The sequence below is a fragment of the Apteryx rowi genome, unplaced genomic scaffold (genome assembly GCF_003343035.1).
Source record: "Apteryx rowi isolate R43461 unplaced genomic scaffold, aptRow1 scaffold_26, whole genome shotgun sequence".
Lineage (NCBI taxonomy): Eukaryota > Metazoa > Chordata > Aves > Apterygiformes > Apterygidae > Apteryx > Apteryx rowi.
In genome coordinates, this window is record NW_020448974.1 from 3134975 (window position 1) to 3151459 (window position 16485).

The window sequence follows — 16485 nt, forward strand, 5'->3', positions numbered from 1 at the left end:
GCCGGGGCCGGGCAGGGCTCGGCCGCGGGCGGTTACTGCCCGCTCGCACCGGGGTGACCGAGGTAAAAACTGGGCTGAAGCGGGCTGTGCAGCGGGGCAGGGGCGCCGCTGGAGTAGAAGCGATACCTTGAAAATCGGCAGCAAACTGTAATGTTTATTCTTGCTCGAGCTCGCGGCGGGGGGGGGTGGATCTTTAATTTGCCCTCAGTATCAAAGCAGAGTTCTTTTTTTGTTTTTTTTCTCCTCACCTAAAATCGTTTCCTTTTTTTTTCCTCTCCCGGGCGTCAGCTCTTTAGTTTCTACTTCTCTTGTAGCTTGCTGTATCATTGTATTTTACCTCTCTATTGCAGTTCAGTGTCTAAATCTGTTTACAGTCTCTTAGAAGTTCCTTCTAAACGTCTGAGCTCAAACTTCTTCATGGTGCATATCTGTCAGCAAATGCGTTAAGGAACTCTCGCAATAGTTCATAATTCAGGGGAGTTGGGTACGCAACTGAGCTTAATTTAAACTTCTGTTTGTAATTTTCATATTTTAATGGTAAGATAAATTTCTGTAAGACTTCAGTGCTGTAAGATTATCTGCTATTAAGATGCTTTGTCATACTCCTCTGTGTTCACACAACTCCTCTTTCAAGATGTTCTTGTCTGTATGATTCAGGAAAACAAGGCAGTCTCGCAACCTCAGGGGCATATTTTATACAAGAAGATGTAGCTTTACTTGGAATTTTAAAGTAAGTCTATATTCTTAATCTCTGAATGAAATTCAGGCTGTGTGAGTGAGTACCTCGTGTCAATTTTCTCTAAATTGAAAATGTGCTAAATCAGGGGTAAAAGCACTTAAGCAAGAGAAAGTAAGCTAGCATTTTTTATCTTAGAATTGGCTTTTAAAGATTCTGACATCATGGGTTTTTTTATAGTGTATAAGAGGTCACTGTTCTGATTGACTTCAAACCTGATCCACCAAACTGCTCTGTTGTGGGTGGTGTATTATTAATACTCCATGTAGGTGCTGAGGTTTCAGAGTAGGGTTGGGTAAGGTGATCTCTTGAGCAGAAAACCAAAAAGATACTTCTGTGTTCAAAGGAATCTTATACTGTACTTACAGTATATCAAAGACATCTCCTTGGGTGCTGTACGATATCCCCTGTGAATTGTCTTGGTAAGCTGAGTACTTCTTTTGTAAACTTCACTTTTGATCTGTGCGAAGAACTTCTTCAAAATGACTTCTATTTAAATGATCTCTCTTTTATTTCGGAAAAGAAAATCCATTAGTGAAATCCAAAGTCAAAACCTGAAAAAGGACACAGCCCAGTAAAGTACGCTTATTTATTGTGTACTCCTTTTAGATTGGATGGTGACATCATTTAGTAGTTTCAAACATTAATAGCAAGTGCTTAGTTGTCCCTAAATAACTTCTAAGACAACTGTGTCACAGAATAAAGAATGTGGAGTAGGAAACCTAGGCAGAATGTATAATGCCAGGAACTTCTCTGTTGCATTAGGTATGTAAACAAATAATGGGAGATAGTAAAACTTACCTAGTAAAAGAGGATAATGTAATTGGAATACTTTAAATCCACATAGCTGGAGGAATGAAGATGCATTTTATACTCAAACAGCATATTAGTTGATAAATTAAAGGGTTGTGCTGCTCTAATCTCACCTTTCTTTGCTAATTCAACCCAGTCTGTTAGATGAAATCCGAATAGAGAAATCTCCTGCAGTGTGCCTGAAAGGCCACCAGCGTTATGCTGTGTGAGATGTACGCATGACCTGCTGTAAGCATGGCAGTGAACATGTATGAAGGTGTTTTTTCTGTGCCAGTGTTCCCCTGTCCTGTGCAGTATCAAGGATCAAGCTTTAGCCTGTTGGGGCCCATTATATAAGTAAGCTCTGGTGCTGAGTGCTTAAAGTGTAAAGTGGTGGAGCTGGGAATAGCTGCACAGGAGTTGGAGAGGTAAAACTTGGTTTATTAAGGTAAACTGCAGGTTTCAGAAGAATAAAGGATCAGGAAATTCTGTTCTTTACAGATTCTTGGAGCATGGGGAGTTGCTCAAATCTCTGCATCTTTATTATTTTCCACTGGTAAGCTGGAAATTGTGATATCAGCTGTCCACAGTAGCTAGTAATGTTAATTCAGTGGTGCTCTAAGACRCTTATCCTTGAATGAAAGCATCATGTCCTAAATCAAAGTCGGATGACAACATATGTTGGAAGAAAAAAAAAAAAAGTAGGCCTAAAGATTAAAGATAAGAGTTAATACTGTGAGTCTTCATGAGTGTGTATGTGATATTGGAAGAGACATATTATATCCAGGGTAGAAATCAGCTTTGGGAATGCCTAAGGATGCCATGTGCGTCCGTAAAGGGGATGAACAGTCACTTTTCTCATTCTAGGTAGTGAAGAGAGTTTTCTTTGGGACACTAGAAAAGATGTGGTGATTTGGAGAAGGATCACGGAACACTGAAATATAGAGAGAATAATACCATGTCTGGTGAAAGATGCAGCACTTAAGGGGCAAGTGAGGGAGTTAAGTGAGGCAGGGCTGGCTTTGTGCCTGCTAGACAGTGAGAGACCTATCCAAAGAAAAGCCTCCGTACAAAGGCATCTGAATTTTGATATATTGTCTCTTATGTTGATGCTTGGCCCAAGATCTCTGAAGGTCAAAATCAGACTTGCAACACTGTATGGAATTGACCTTATTCCAGGTATTTTCTCCTTGATATAAGGTTAGAAGTTGGCCCTGTTCTGAGCAAGAGGTTTGGTCAGGCTTGCTCTAGAGGCCTCCTTCACTGTAAATTTTTTTTATGATTCTATGGTAGTGTTGTAGAGAAGAAATGACAAGTATAAATTAAACTCCTAAGGTACTTAAAGGGCAACATCTCTGTCAAATTTCAAAATTTCAGATAATTAGCAAACAGGATGTTTATTGTATTTTAAACTTTCACTTGTGTTCCTGGAAAAAACATCAACTTGCTTGCACTAGCATGAGGCATCTAGGAACCCTATTCATGAATCAGTCTTTATTTTCCCAAGATGCTGTATAATGATCAGAAAAGATGATTTCTTCTCTAAAGAGCTTAACGGTTCAAGAGGCAACAGATGACTATAGATGAAGGAAACAGTGAGACAATATGAACAGGCAGTGATTTCAGCATATTAATGATATAACTATTAAGTATTTTAAATGCATCATGACAGAGACTTAAAGAGAATTTGATGGAAAGCAATTTAGTAGCTTTATTGATTTTTATTTGACTTGACTACTGCAGTCTGATTCTCTCCTCCACTTCTTTTTGTGTACAGAAAAAACTTTGATTCCAAGTTTCTTTTTGATTGTTAGTACTTTTCAGCTGCTTAAACTTCTTGAGTTTTACTAAGCTAAGTTGATCTGAAGGCTAGCTACTACGAATAGTCTCTTTCTTGCCTGTGACATCTGCAGTTCTTATGGCTACAGCTCTTAGCTTTGTGTAGCTCAGCAAAGTTCTGTATCTGTTAAGAAAATACTTCAGTACATTTCTTTTTTTATGTGAAATTTGTCGCATTCACAACATGATTTAGTGCAAAAGAAGACTTTGTATGAAAACTTGATACTGATGTGAACTGATTCTGTTGAAGTATTTGGTCATTAGCTAGCATTGGGCTTTGTTATGCGTGCATGTGGCCTTGACTTGGCTGTTTGTGTCTGTAGATATCTGTTGGGGCATCCCTTCTGTGAATCTACAGAAGCAGTGTTAATCAGCCCTTCAAGAGGAATATGTGTTTTGTAAACAAAGATCTTGTAGGGGCTTTTAGTTTTGATTTTTAGCAAAATACTTTAAAGGTAGAAAATGCCCCGTGTTCTGTCTACCCAATATATGCTCTCTGGTATACTCTTAAAACAGGATGTTAAAACAGAATGTTTAATTACCTAGGTTCCATCTTCCCCTCCTTTTTATTTTGTGATGGAGATTTGTCAGTTTATATGCCATAGATGATTCCTTTACTGCGGCTGTTTGGGAGAATGAATTATTCTGTGTGGTGGTAGAAAAGTTTACAGCAAACTGATGAAGCAAGAGGTGTGGTGCACCTTTGTAATTCTCAAACTATCCTGAAGTGAAAGCATGAAGATCTTGTGTTATTTCTTCCTGGTGGAAGGTGGGTCTGTATTGTGAAGAATAAGCAAACAACCTGCTATGCTGTTGAATTAAGTGTTAGTGTTGGGGGAAGGAAGGGATAGGCAGGAGAGAGGGAAAAAATGAGAGTGCTTAGCTAGGTTAATAAGGATTTTTTTTTTTTTTTAAGAGGCCCTCTGGAGAATTCTTCTGAGACTTAATCGTTAGGAAACAATGCACAGACTCCAGGTCTGCCAGGCCACCAGGTTTCTTCATCCTTGGGATCCTTTCATTGGTGTCTTTTGCTGTTTCAAATATGCTATTTTCTGCCTGGATAAATGGTGTTTTGTTTCTGGGAAATTGGTGAAACTTAGCTGGACAACAGACTATTGTCCAGTAAGTATTATGTCCACTTCTGTTTTTCTGTTGTTGCTTCAGGCCTCTGTTGTATGGGTCTATGGGGGAAGGTAGCATCTTCATTAGGCTGACTGGAAAAGGACATGGGAGATGGAAATGGGCTTGTACTCCCAAATCTTTTTTTTTTTTTAATTATTATTACAGACTGGAATGGGAACAGCAGACTTAGATATGTACAATCTGGGAACGATTTCTCTAAATTCAGCTGAGTAACACAATCATACGTAGCTTGAGGAAAAAGAGTATTTAACTCTTTTTAGCAAAAGCAGAACTGCAAAGTCCAGCATTATCCATCCCTCAGAAATCTCTCTAGTCTAAGAGCAAGATGTAAGAGGCCTTCACATGTTCCACAGTGAACAGTGACAACTTTAGGATTGTCAGTTAGTATTCCCCATTCTTTGCTTATTCTTTCAGTGCGCTGATGCATATTACTATAATATGTGTAAAGCTGTTGTTGATTGCTGACTTTAAATTTTTTTGTATGTACTACTCACTTTTGTAGAGGATTTTGTAAATGGTTCAGATCCACAAAGCAAAGGTTTGGGTGTTTTTTGTGCTACAAGTTTTTTCCTGCATGTGTGGAACAGAATCCTGATTATAGTGTCATAAAAATATATGACCCAACGTTCATGTCAGAATTGTGAATGATCTGGTTTTGGTCTGTTTAACTTTCTAAAGCTTCTGTTAATGTGGCAAGCCCAAAAGTTTGAAAGCAGAAAGTTAATAATTATTGGTCAAGATCCTGTTCTGGCCTGAGGCAACARAACATGAAGATTAGGCAGTGGTCTATGAACATATAACTTCACCAAATGGCCTTAGCCTCTGCGCCTGTTCACTTAAGAGTGTTGTGAAGATTGAGATTTAACTACCTGAAGACTTAGCACTTCTGTGTACTGTCTTTCAGAAGGATTGGAGATGAATGGAGCATTTTGGATTTGGGCCAAGGTTTGAGTAGCGTAGGTCCAAAAGTATTTACTTTGGCAAATTAAATTATAACTCTTTTAAGGTGATGTTTAGGTTCTTTTGCATAAGTCCTTTATTGGAATAATCTTGCATTGGAGATTGCTGTATGTTAACTTAATTTCATGAGGTTTTTGAGCATGCTTACAGAGCAAAGAAATCCTCTCTTTGGCAAGCATAAAACTTYCAAACGGATCTGTTCTGTAATGCAACATTTGCCTGTATTGTTGTTCCTGTGTTATCTGCCTTCTCTGTAGTGTCTGGCTGTGGAGCAAGGCTGTTAGTTTAATGAATTATTTTTGGATCCCCAGGGCTATGGGATATCCCTTTTAAGACCTGATTAACAGCTGTATTGTGATTCTTCTTTAATGAAAATCCTTGATGACCAGTATCTGGAAAATAAAACACGAGTGTTGAAATTGCTCAATTAGGGCTCTGAGATGAGTTACTTCAAAACTTCCTCTGTTAGCCAAAGCCAGTCCTGCCCCCGCTGGAAGTTCTCGGAGATGGGAAGCAGAGAAGCAAGTTTTGACAAGAAAGTGGGTTAGAATGGCTGAAACATCTTTGTGCAATAAGCAGTGTAAATTTTGCATGTGTTTTTCTCCCCTGCTTTGCCCTCCACAAAGAGAGGAGTTCTGCAGCATCAGATTATTTACCAGTCTGCTTTATTCTCCAGGTACTCAGAACTCCTGTCCCTGATTAAGCTGATCATTACTGTCTTTGAAAAGATATGAGAATATCGTGGTGAAAAAGGGTAGCTTCTCTGATTTGTCGTCTTGCATTCCTGCACTCAAAATTTCTAGCTCTCTGTTCATTGTCTTTCTCTCCTGTTTAACTCTGTCCTTTCTAAGGAGCAAAGCATGTTATTCTGCTATGTAAAATCCAAATCAATACATCGCTCAGTGGTTAAATTAGCACTCCAGAAGACAAGAGATGACGGAAGTCAAATGATAACAGGAGATCAATAAAACATCGTAAACAGTGGTGTTTTCCCATAAAGGCCAGAAGGGTAGTACAAATGAATAGTTGTATGAACTGGGCTTTAACATTCATTACCTAGTGCCTCTGTGGTTTGGAAACTGTTGTGCTCTCTGACCCCAGTGGTGTTGGATGACAGGAACATTGCAAAAGAACATCCCTTAGTGATGGTGAAAGCATTGGGTGCTCTGGGCTGCTTATCCTGCCAGTGCCAGGTTGTACCCTGACACACGGACTATGCAAAGTTGTCATATAACCGTTACAGACCTGAAGCTGTGAGAAGATGGGATGGTCAAGCTTAAAAGAGGTCTCTTTAACAATATGAAAATGCATGTTCTGCAATTGGTTTCCTCTTCTAAAGGATCTGTTTGAGTGCTAAAAATTGTTATATTTGGTTTCAGTGGCCGATGCAGAGAACAGAGCAGTAAGACTCTAGATTTTACTCTGAATTTCATGTGGTTTAAATTATACTTCAGTTTTAAAATCAAAGTTCAAAAATATAAGCACAAACCAAGCTACTATATGCTTTAACACTAGGAATTTCAAAGTGGATCATGAAGTACTGAAGCATGTTACTGCAACCTGTCATGAGCTGTAATGAAGTTATGATCTGAAATTAAATAGCTGCAGAAGTAATTTTGTTTTGCTGGAAGTTGCGATTAAGATTGAGGGAGCAAAAATGTCTGTTTTATGAGCCCAAAGAGAAGAAAAAGGCTTCCTTGGGAGGGAGGGAGACAGTCATACTCACACTCTTGTGATTATGGTAGTTTGATTAGGAAATATTGCTTAACATGTGATACTAAAAGCAGACAGAGTGAAAGTTGCCATCTAGGTTTGGCTCTATCTTTAGGCTTGCAATTGCAGCATGTTGTATTCTCTTCTCTTTTGAAACTTCTGAATAGGACAAACCTGCCTGTGATTCTGCAGATTTCAGAATGTTTCCTCTAGCTGAGGCTGAAAACAATAATCTTGCAAGTGAATTCCCACAGTACCTTTCCCACACAACTCCTGCCTGCCTGTCCCCTCCCGGATTTTGTTCGTCTCCCTGCCCAAAAGCAACAAATGCAAGGTGAAGATTTGTGTGTCCTGGCTGCCTCCCAAGCTGGGTAGTTCCATTCTGCTTGCTTAACACATCTGTCATTTCTGTTGCCTGGAGGGGCTTCCCTTTCTGTCCCAATACTCTTGTGTAATGTTTGGGTTTGAATGCATAGATAAATGTGTTTTGGTGGTAAATGAAATGATCCATATGTTCCTTCTCTTGTTTGTAACTGCTGTTAAGTCTGATAAGGCTTATCTTTGTAAGACCTTCGCAGTAGTAGTTCCTTATGTCTAATCACTTTCACACTTCTTCCTTTTCAACTTGGCTTGGAATATTAAACAAATAAATTGTGAGAAGGGGGAAGAAATAGGGGGAGATAATCCAAAATGTCTGTCTACTCAAAAATATGCTAGTTAATAAAGGCTTTGCCAGGTCTCTAATAAACCTCCTGAGCAAATGCATAACAACTCTTCAACTCTTGCAATACTATTATATCTTTATGGAAAAAAAATTAAATTACATTTATCCATTATTTTTAGTGAAAAACAAGAGGTGTGGGTGGAGAAAGGACCAGCGATGCACACAAACTAACTCCTGTTTTGTAATTCCAACTGGTCATTCCTTCTGTGACAACAGGCCTAGTTCTCCAAGATGCCTTAGCACTGTCTAGAGCTTACAGGCAACCTGGAGATTCATGCCCAGTGCTTCTAGAGAAGTGCATGGACTCTGAATGTATGTTAAAAGATTCACTTTGGAGATATGTTGTATTTAAGAGCATAAGTCATGTTTGGTTGTAGGGACCTCTGTTTTGTCATGCAGCTTCGAGCTGTAGAGTGGTAACTGTGCGAGTAAAGAATGGATATTAGAAACCTTTTCTGATGAGTTGGGGCAACTTTTCAGTTGTATTTTTAATAAGCAAACTTACACAATTCTATCTAGATATTTGTTATTATTTCTGTCAAGCTAAAACATTGCAATTAAGATTATAAAAATGAATAAATTGCTGCTGTACCTTGAATGTTGTTTTACTATTTTACTTTCCCAATATTTAATTTTTAAACCTGCTTCTTGCATCCAGATGCCATAAGCAGTGTATTTACCAATTAAAACTGTTATGGATCGACAGTTCTGCCAATGTCTTTCTGTTCACAGAATGAATACAGTGTAAATAGTGACTTTTCAGACCACCTTCTCTGATACCTGTAGCCAAAAATTTAGTATGCTGCTCTGTGTGATCCATCCAGATCTCATACTGTTAAAGCTGTTGTGAAGACATTATCAGTTATGATCACACTTCTAACTCCTTTGTGGAGTTTAGGAAAACTTTTGTAGGGGATATAGAGCTTGTTCCATGGTTTAATAGGAAGGAGTTTGTCTCCCTGAGTGATGATGAGTGCGAGGTGAAAAGACTTCCATCCTATGTCTAGACTTCCACTTGTACTATTTTTTTTTCCCCCAATTTTTCCCCCAAAAGCAACTAATCTTGTTTCTTTATGGTCTTAGTTATATGTGGTATGGCAGAGGCAGCTCCTTAGAGGTGGGAAGGGTTCCTCAGGTGCTGGTCATCACTGGTGTGTCATCTTATCCTGGAAGACAACTGCAGCTGCCCGACACGCTTGGCTTCTCTTGACTGTCTCAGCAATTACAAGCCTTGCTTAAATGACTACGCCCTGATAGATGGTGATGTATGACGAACTGAGTACTTGCTGACTTATTAGCAGTGTATATAATTTAGAGCTTGTATTACTGATTGGCTCCATTTGATAAATGAGTGTATGGTAGATTTATTAAACACGTATGTAAAAACATGGCTGTGTGTGAAATTAGAATTGTCTGCATAGTACTGTAATTGAACAAGGCAGGATATGGCTCAAAGACAGTTATTTCCCATTGCCCTTTTGAATCCATCTGGTGGCTTTTGCTGTTCTTTTATCTCCCAGCAAATCAAGACCTTAAAATTGATGACCTAAAATGCATTTCCTTGAAGCTACTTTAATGATACTTTCTGTGCATGCACAAAATGTAACCCACATATGGTGGAGTGCAGTAGTTCTTATTTATTTTATCAAGTAGTTGAGAATATATAGACATTATTTCTGTCTGCAATAGTAGAAACTTTTACAGTGATGAAGGCATTTGCAGCTTTTGCTAGGCAGATGTAACAGTGATAGTATCTGGTTACTGAGCAGCAAATGTTATGGATTGCAAAAGGGAAGATTTTGGCTCTATTTACCAGGAAATAACTGCAAAGGAGAGTGAAAGTGAAGAGCCTGCATGTGTACTAATGTGTACTAGCTGAATTTAAAGTAGAACTGGGGTTCTCTACAAAAATTGGTTAACAACTCTTTTTTTTTTCTTTTTTTTCCTTCATATTGCACTATGAATTCAGCAGGCAACCAGGGAATCGGGGTGTGTATTGCCACAAGGCACCCACCTTCTGACCTTTTCAGGAATTGTCAGCTATGGATTCCTGGAGATAATTATGTTGATCAACATTTGCAAAAGTGAAATCTGCCTGCATGTTTTACAGCTCCATATGTAGCTGATCAGAATTCAGAATGTGCCTCTCTGTAATAAAGAGATCTGGAGGAATGATTTCATTTACAGATGTTTTCCCATCAGCCTAGCCTACCTGAGGTCTGCTTTCCCACTAAGATAAGGACCTATATCTACGTCTGCATGTTATAATAGTGAATTATACCATATAGGAACAAATAATTGCCTTCTGAGCTGAGAGAGGGATAATGAGGAATGGCTGTCTGTTTTGCTTCCTACATTATTGATCACTGGAAACTACTTTTTACCAGAGGCAGTGAGAATACTTTTCAAGGAGTGTTTAAAAACTTCAGAAAACTGTTGGCTAACTTAAACTTTTCAGGGAGCTTTGTGTTTTATTTTAAGTTCTTGGCCTGATTTATGCTGTGGAAGACCCACATTGGGCTAGATCAATGTTGCTGAAAGAAAAGGAGAAGAGAAACTGTTCTTATTCTTCCCAGTCTTATTTCAGTTACTTTTTTTGAGAATCTTCACATGACAAATTCTTTCCAGGCGTGTTACCAGTACCCGCATTTTGAGAGAGAAAAATAGAGTAGGAAGGATCCTCCTGTATTCATGTCACTTAAGGGTGTGAACAAATGGGCTTTGAGGTGCATGAGGACCTCAGTTTGCATCATCATAGGATACCGGTCTTTTTTTCCTTATGAGAAATATGGTGTCTTAGTATCTGAGTATCTGTTCTTCTGTAATTTGATCCTGTTAATTCAAATTGCTAGCAAAGTTGTTTTTCTTTCATGTACCTACATACCGTAGTTTCTTAGCAATTAGGATTAAAAAAACTGCTGTGGGAGGTGTTCATCATTTTCTGACTCAGTTGATTTCAATAAGAATCAAGCCTGTACAGCAGCTGTTAAGGTCAGGCAATCTGTAATTGACCTGTAATATGTTGCAATTAAAATATATCACAGCTTTTGGAAATAGGAGTTACCCCAATCACTTCAAAAAAGCCACAGGGCTTAATAAATTAAATTGRTCCATTAACTATTGCTCCATTCTGTGCCTGATGCAAGAAATGGAGGGAATGCATATCAGGCTAATGGCTTAGCTATTTTAGTGTCCTGTCTTTGGCAGTGACCTCTTTCTTCTCCTAGAGAAGAAAGTCCGGGAAAGATTCTTGCTAGCTCCTGTCAATTAAGACACACCTTGACATATTTAGTGTTATACGATATGAAAAATAGGAAAACAGTTGTATTTAAATGCAAACATAAATGTGGATGCTTTTGCCATATAGATGCTTAATACTTCTATGGATTTAATAAAATATTTGAATGTAGCATAACAGAATGACTAGAAATTTTAAGGCTGCTTCAGCCCTGTGTGCTTGAGTCTTTTGTCTTTGTCCCTGTCAAGAGAGGAGACCAGTGTTTATTAATCATAAAATGCTTAAAGTCCAAAGCTAATCTTTGAGAGAGACAGTATGAAAACATATATAGTGCTTGCATGGCTCTAGAAGCTTTTTAACAAGGTGAAATAAAAACAAGATACCTCATGTTCTAATAGTTCCACTGTGAAACTGAGAAAGCCTGGGATATCTGTTCTGATTCTTTCAGCTGAGCCTCTCCTGTTATCTGTTCTCATGAAGATTTGACTATGACTCTGTGATTCTTTTTTTTTTTTAATAAGCAAAATCTTTGTCTTCTGCATGCGAGAAATTCAGGTTGTTAGATGCCATGTAGGTCCCATTTTACTTTTTTTAATAGTCTTGAAAAATGTTGCTATCTTGGATGTTCTCATATCCTCATGGCTCTGCACTCTGTCTTCCAGTTGGAAAGCTGCAGTGCTGCTGAACTCTTGTATTTTAATTTCTAGGTGTTTGGGTTGAACATAAATCTGAATGAAATGAGATGAATGTTTCCTTAAGCAGAGAGAGATGTCTGGTACTTGCCAATTATGCATGGAGTTTGACATTTTATTTTCCTGCTATTCTTAGTACAAGGTTCCTTTAGAGTTGACTTTACATTTTGTTAACTGTCTATGGATTTTTCTATGAATTAGATATTAGAGGATTTTAAAGTATAGAGATTTTTATTAGTAGTTTATGATCTCTGCACAGATCTCTCAGATCTGTGTCTCTAAATCTTTTGTGGCCGTTTCTCTTCTCGCTCATGACTAAATTATTTCTCTCAGTAATAATTTTGATACCCACAATTAGTTGTTACCTGAAAGACTAAGTAGTTGAATGTACGTTTTTGAAGTCACCAATATGTGAAGATATGGGAAATGACTAAATCTCCAAAACCTTGTGGGGAGGGATGATGAGAGGGGATTTGGTTATCATCTTTGTCCTATTGAGGGAATGAGAGAACTGATAAGAAATCCCTTTGAACTGCTGAATTCCGAGTTGATGCTTGTGTACTAAACAAAGATGTTTTGGAATGAAAAGATAGGACTTGTTGCTTGCAATTATGCCTGATAATGAAACAAGAATAATGCAGTTCATAAGAAAAAAATATGAATGGAGAAAGCGTAATGTGACAGAATTTTTATTTGCTTCCTTGTTGCAATTTGGGAGCAGACCTACTTCTTCAATGAAATTGCACTCCATTGGTGCAATTTGAAGATACGGCCAAGAACAGAGGAATATGTTAATGAAAATGAGTGTGTGTGCGTGTGTGTATGTGTGAGGACTCTGCTAAAATCATAGCTTACTAGCCGACTATATGGGAAAAGCAACTTTCAGATGTTGTAGCAATACTTTTCACACAGTGCTTAATGAACGTGTGTAATACTCTGAGTACTAAGGAGCTTCACCAATAATATTGTAACTGGTCAGAAAGCCTTAGTAAAAGTTGTACTGAAATTATGCTTAGTGGGAATGTTTTCTGGAGATTTCAACACACAACTCCTGTGAACATCTCTGAAATTGTGTAGGAGGGCTTTTAGTTTTCTGCATAGTTAAAATTTTCCTGGGAGGATATTATTATTATTATGTGTTTGTGATGTATGTTTATCTCAATAAAAAGCTTTTGAGTTTTATTTGTAACTTTTACAAAAGAGTTCTTGAAGAGCTATACATCAGGAAGCAGAGTCTGGGCTCAACTTGTGGCTTATGCTACAAATACCCTCTCCGTACATCTTCTGACTTTTCTTTGGCATTTCAGGGAAGTAGTTCTGTTGCAAAAACAAGATTTGACCTATCACAGTTGAAAAGTGCTGTATTAATATGATGGCAAGGCAGCAACCTCTGTCTAGACATGTCATCAGATCTGTTGAATTGCAAAAGTCCTCCTTACCTTCATGTTGACAGCCTTCAGCTCCCAGCTGCAGCTCGGAAGCACCACCCTTTCTACCGGAGGCATTTTTTCCAAGCTAGTTTTCTGTCTCACGCTTTGGCAGATTTTCTGCAGCCTCTGTTTTTAATCTAAYGCTGATGTATCTTGGGAATTAATGATAAACTCCAAGGGTAGTGTTGGTGTTTTCTTGAAATTGAGTCCTTTTGGGATGATGGCTTGCTTCTGAAGTTGCAGCAGAACACAGACCTCGTTCTGCGAGCTTGTCCTTCTGGTCGTGGGCTGGGAGGGACAGGGGCCTGGGAGTCCCCACTGTCCTGCAGCTGCAGTTCACTCTGTTTGCAGAAAGCTCTAGATATTTCTGGGTTTCAATATGTTCTTGTTTTAAAAAGAATAAGTTTTGCAATATATGGCAAAATAAAGTGACTCTTCTCTGCCCAGTGTTTACTGTTCTTCTGTGAGTTATTGCATGTTTTGTTTTAATTTTTCAGTGTGGAAAAGCATTAAATAAGAAAACAGAAGAATTTAAAATTTTCTGGGACTTTGAACAGCTTTTTACTCTGTGTGTGTGTGTGTGTGTGTGTGTGTGTCTGTAAATTAATGCCCCAGCAGCTTTATGAAGGGTGTAAGTGTTTGGATGTGATATGTCATGGAAGGAGAAAAATTAATCTCTTATTGGTGAAGGCAGGGAAATGACTGTGGTAGCTGACCTTTCCTTAGGTCCATGGGGAAAATGTTAATATAGAATAGATTCACTTAGCTACTATTAAACAATCTTTCTTTTGAGTGTTTTGGAAGCATTGTGCATATGAGCATGTATTAAGGACCTTATTAGTAGCACCAATCTTCAAAATTACTAGAATGTTTTCAAAGTCTCCTTATTTGTCATTGCAATTTTATTTGACCTTTTTGTCTTGCACTTCAGTAAACGCCCTCCCTTGTTTGTCTCTTTGGTGATAGGTTGATGGTTCTCATTAAAAGTGTTCTCATTGATACTTTAAATGAAGGGTCCTAAGCAAGATTTTAAAGTATTGTTGAACATATCTAAATACTGGTTATTTAATTTGGATTCTTTTTACCATAAAAACATTTGCACAAAAATATAATCTATCTTTTATGAAGCTCAGAAAACTCCTGACAGAGGTATTCTAACTGTTGGAGSTAGTTTAGTTGTGGTGACTTGATTAACTTCTGTAGGGGTAAGTGCTATGGAAGATCTGTACGTGCGTATGTTATAGTGAGTGGCACCATCTATTCTGGCTGTGTAAAGTGTTTGCTGTGATCTTAGTTTTGACTTTTGTTGAATACATTGGACTATATTTGTTTAATATCACTTAATTGATATAAATTTTTTCATTTTGATGCTTCTTGTAAGCCTGTCTTTTCCTTATCTCTAACTCCATATTTTCTATACAACTGTTTAACAGTTTGTGGTTTTTTTTTCCTGTTTCTTTTTTTTTTTTGCATCTCAAGTCCAGTTGCATGAACTTGAGAGGTGAGGCAGAACTTCATTCTTAGTGCTGTTGGAAAGTGAGATTTAAAGTATTATCTTCAGGCTGGGTAACTAGATCCCTGACACAATGACTTCACAAGGCTATCATGTGATGGTAATTACCAGCACTTCCTATGTAGTCCATTTAAAAGTAATGACTAGCAGATGTAAAAGGAATAATGAATGTTAACCATGGAATACATTAACTGATGGAGATTCCAGAGGAATTTAATTTGTGGTAATTAGACTTTTGAATGGTGATGGGGAAAGATGTTKAAATTTGATGTTTTTTGTATCCTGTTTTGTCTTTAATGCAATAAATGCATTGAATGAGGTGAAGTGTACAGGACAAGTAATGTTTCATTAGCTGCGATCTCTCCTTCAGTGAGAATGTTCTGGACCAACACACTGGAGTTTCTCTAGACTACTTCTGTGACAAAGTAGTTCTAAGGTTACTGGAGACACAAACTTCTGATGATTTAAAGCACTGCTTAAGTCAAGGCTATAACTGCTAGGATCGCTAATACTTGTGCTTTGTTTTGAAGGACCCGGAACAAAGACTTCTAGCTCTTAACTCAATAGAAGGAATTCTGTCTGCTTGAGAACTATCTGTTATTTATCTTAAATGAGCATAAAGATAATATCAAGTGATGGGATACCAGCAACAGTCCTCCCTTATCCTTCAGTGGAGGGAAGGGATGCATGGCAGATTATAGATRGGCATGTTTGTAATGATGAAATCCCTTCTGCTTCCCTCCCCTCTCTTCCCCAGCAAAAGTGAGTGTGAAAATTAGGCTTTCTGGTTTTGTTTATTTGATAGTTTTGCTGCCTTAAGACTTAAAATAGATGGGCTGGCACTGTGACAAAACTTCACCTTCAAAGTCATTGCTGCCAACTGATCAACTCGGGGAGTAGTGATTGAGCTGCAATTGTGCTTATACTTTTGCTGTTGAAGACTTCTGGCTCATTCTTCTCTGGTACTTACCTGCCTGTACCCAGAACTTGCCCTCTCATCTTGTTAAGTAAGAACTAGGTATGTGTTGCAGCTCAGATTACACTGATTTAACTGATTTAGAAAGTTAAAAAATGTGGCGATRGCTGAGAAATGAGACTTGGCATTTTATTTTAGCTGCATCTCTGATGCTCTGTTTTATCTTTCATAGAGGAAAATGCTACAGACCATATCTGCGTTTTGCCATCATGGATTTCTGTTTATGTTCGTTTAACATAAATGCAACAGCTCATATGGGGTTTTCTTAAGTAGGAAAGTCTGTATAGCTTTACAGGTTTAAGCTAACACTGTAATGCGTTACTCTCTCTAAAATCTAAAACTGAAACTAAGAATATGCATGAAGTTGTGTGAGTAGTTTGGCCTCGTTCGAGGTCTACTTATCTGATCTTCTGTCTTACATAATAAACAAAACTTCATTAATTGTCACAGCAGGAAAACAGAATCTCAATAGATGATATCCTAGAAGAGCTTTCATTCCTAAATGATGAATTAACCAAAGTGGTACTGAACTGACTGCAATACAACTGAGTTTTCAGTAACTAAAGCTTGCTTCCAAGTAAAGGAGCTTTAAAAGCTTCTTTTTATAACGGACTTTTTTCTGCACAGTTAAGAATCTGACCAGCCCTCCTGYAACCAAAGTGAATGCAAAACCTGTTTTGAATGCTGTTTGCTTCTCCTATACCTCTAGCATGGTTTAGGAACAGTGTT

General features: G+C 38.0%; 1 protein-coding gene across 4 annotated transcripts in view; it reads left to right on the forward strand.

Moving 5' to 3' along the window:
• Nucleotides 1-16485, forward strand: part of TEX2 (testis expressed 2) — a 64828-nt gene that overhangs the window by 2382 nt on the left and 45961 nt on the right. The window contains exon 1 of one of the 4 annotated variants that reach the window (XM_026067533.1): nucleotides 125-147. The exons of 1 other annotated variant lie outside the window; for it this stretch is intronic. Coding sequence is in view for 1 of the 3 variants with exons in the window: in XM_026067531.1 (XP_025923316.1) it covers nucleotides 7511-7517 (7 nt within the window). In the remaining 2 variants the exon portion in view is untranslated. Of the gene's footprint in view, nucleotides 1-124; nucleotides 148-706; nucleotides 731-7495; nucleotides 7518-16485 lie in introns of those variants that run through there. 2 more of the 4 variants (XM_026067532.1, XM_026067531.1) reach the window with 2 other exon arrangements.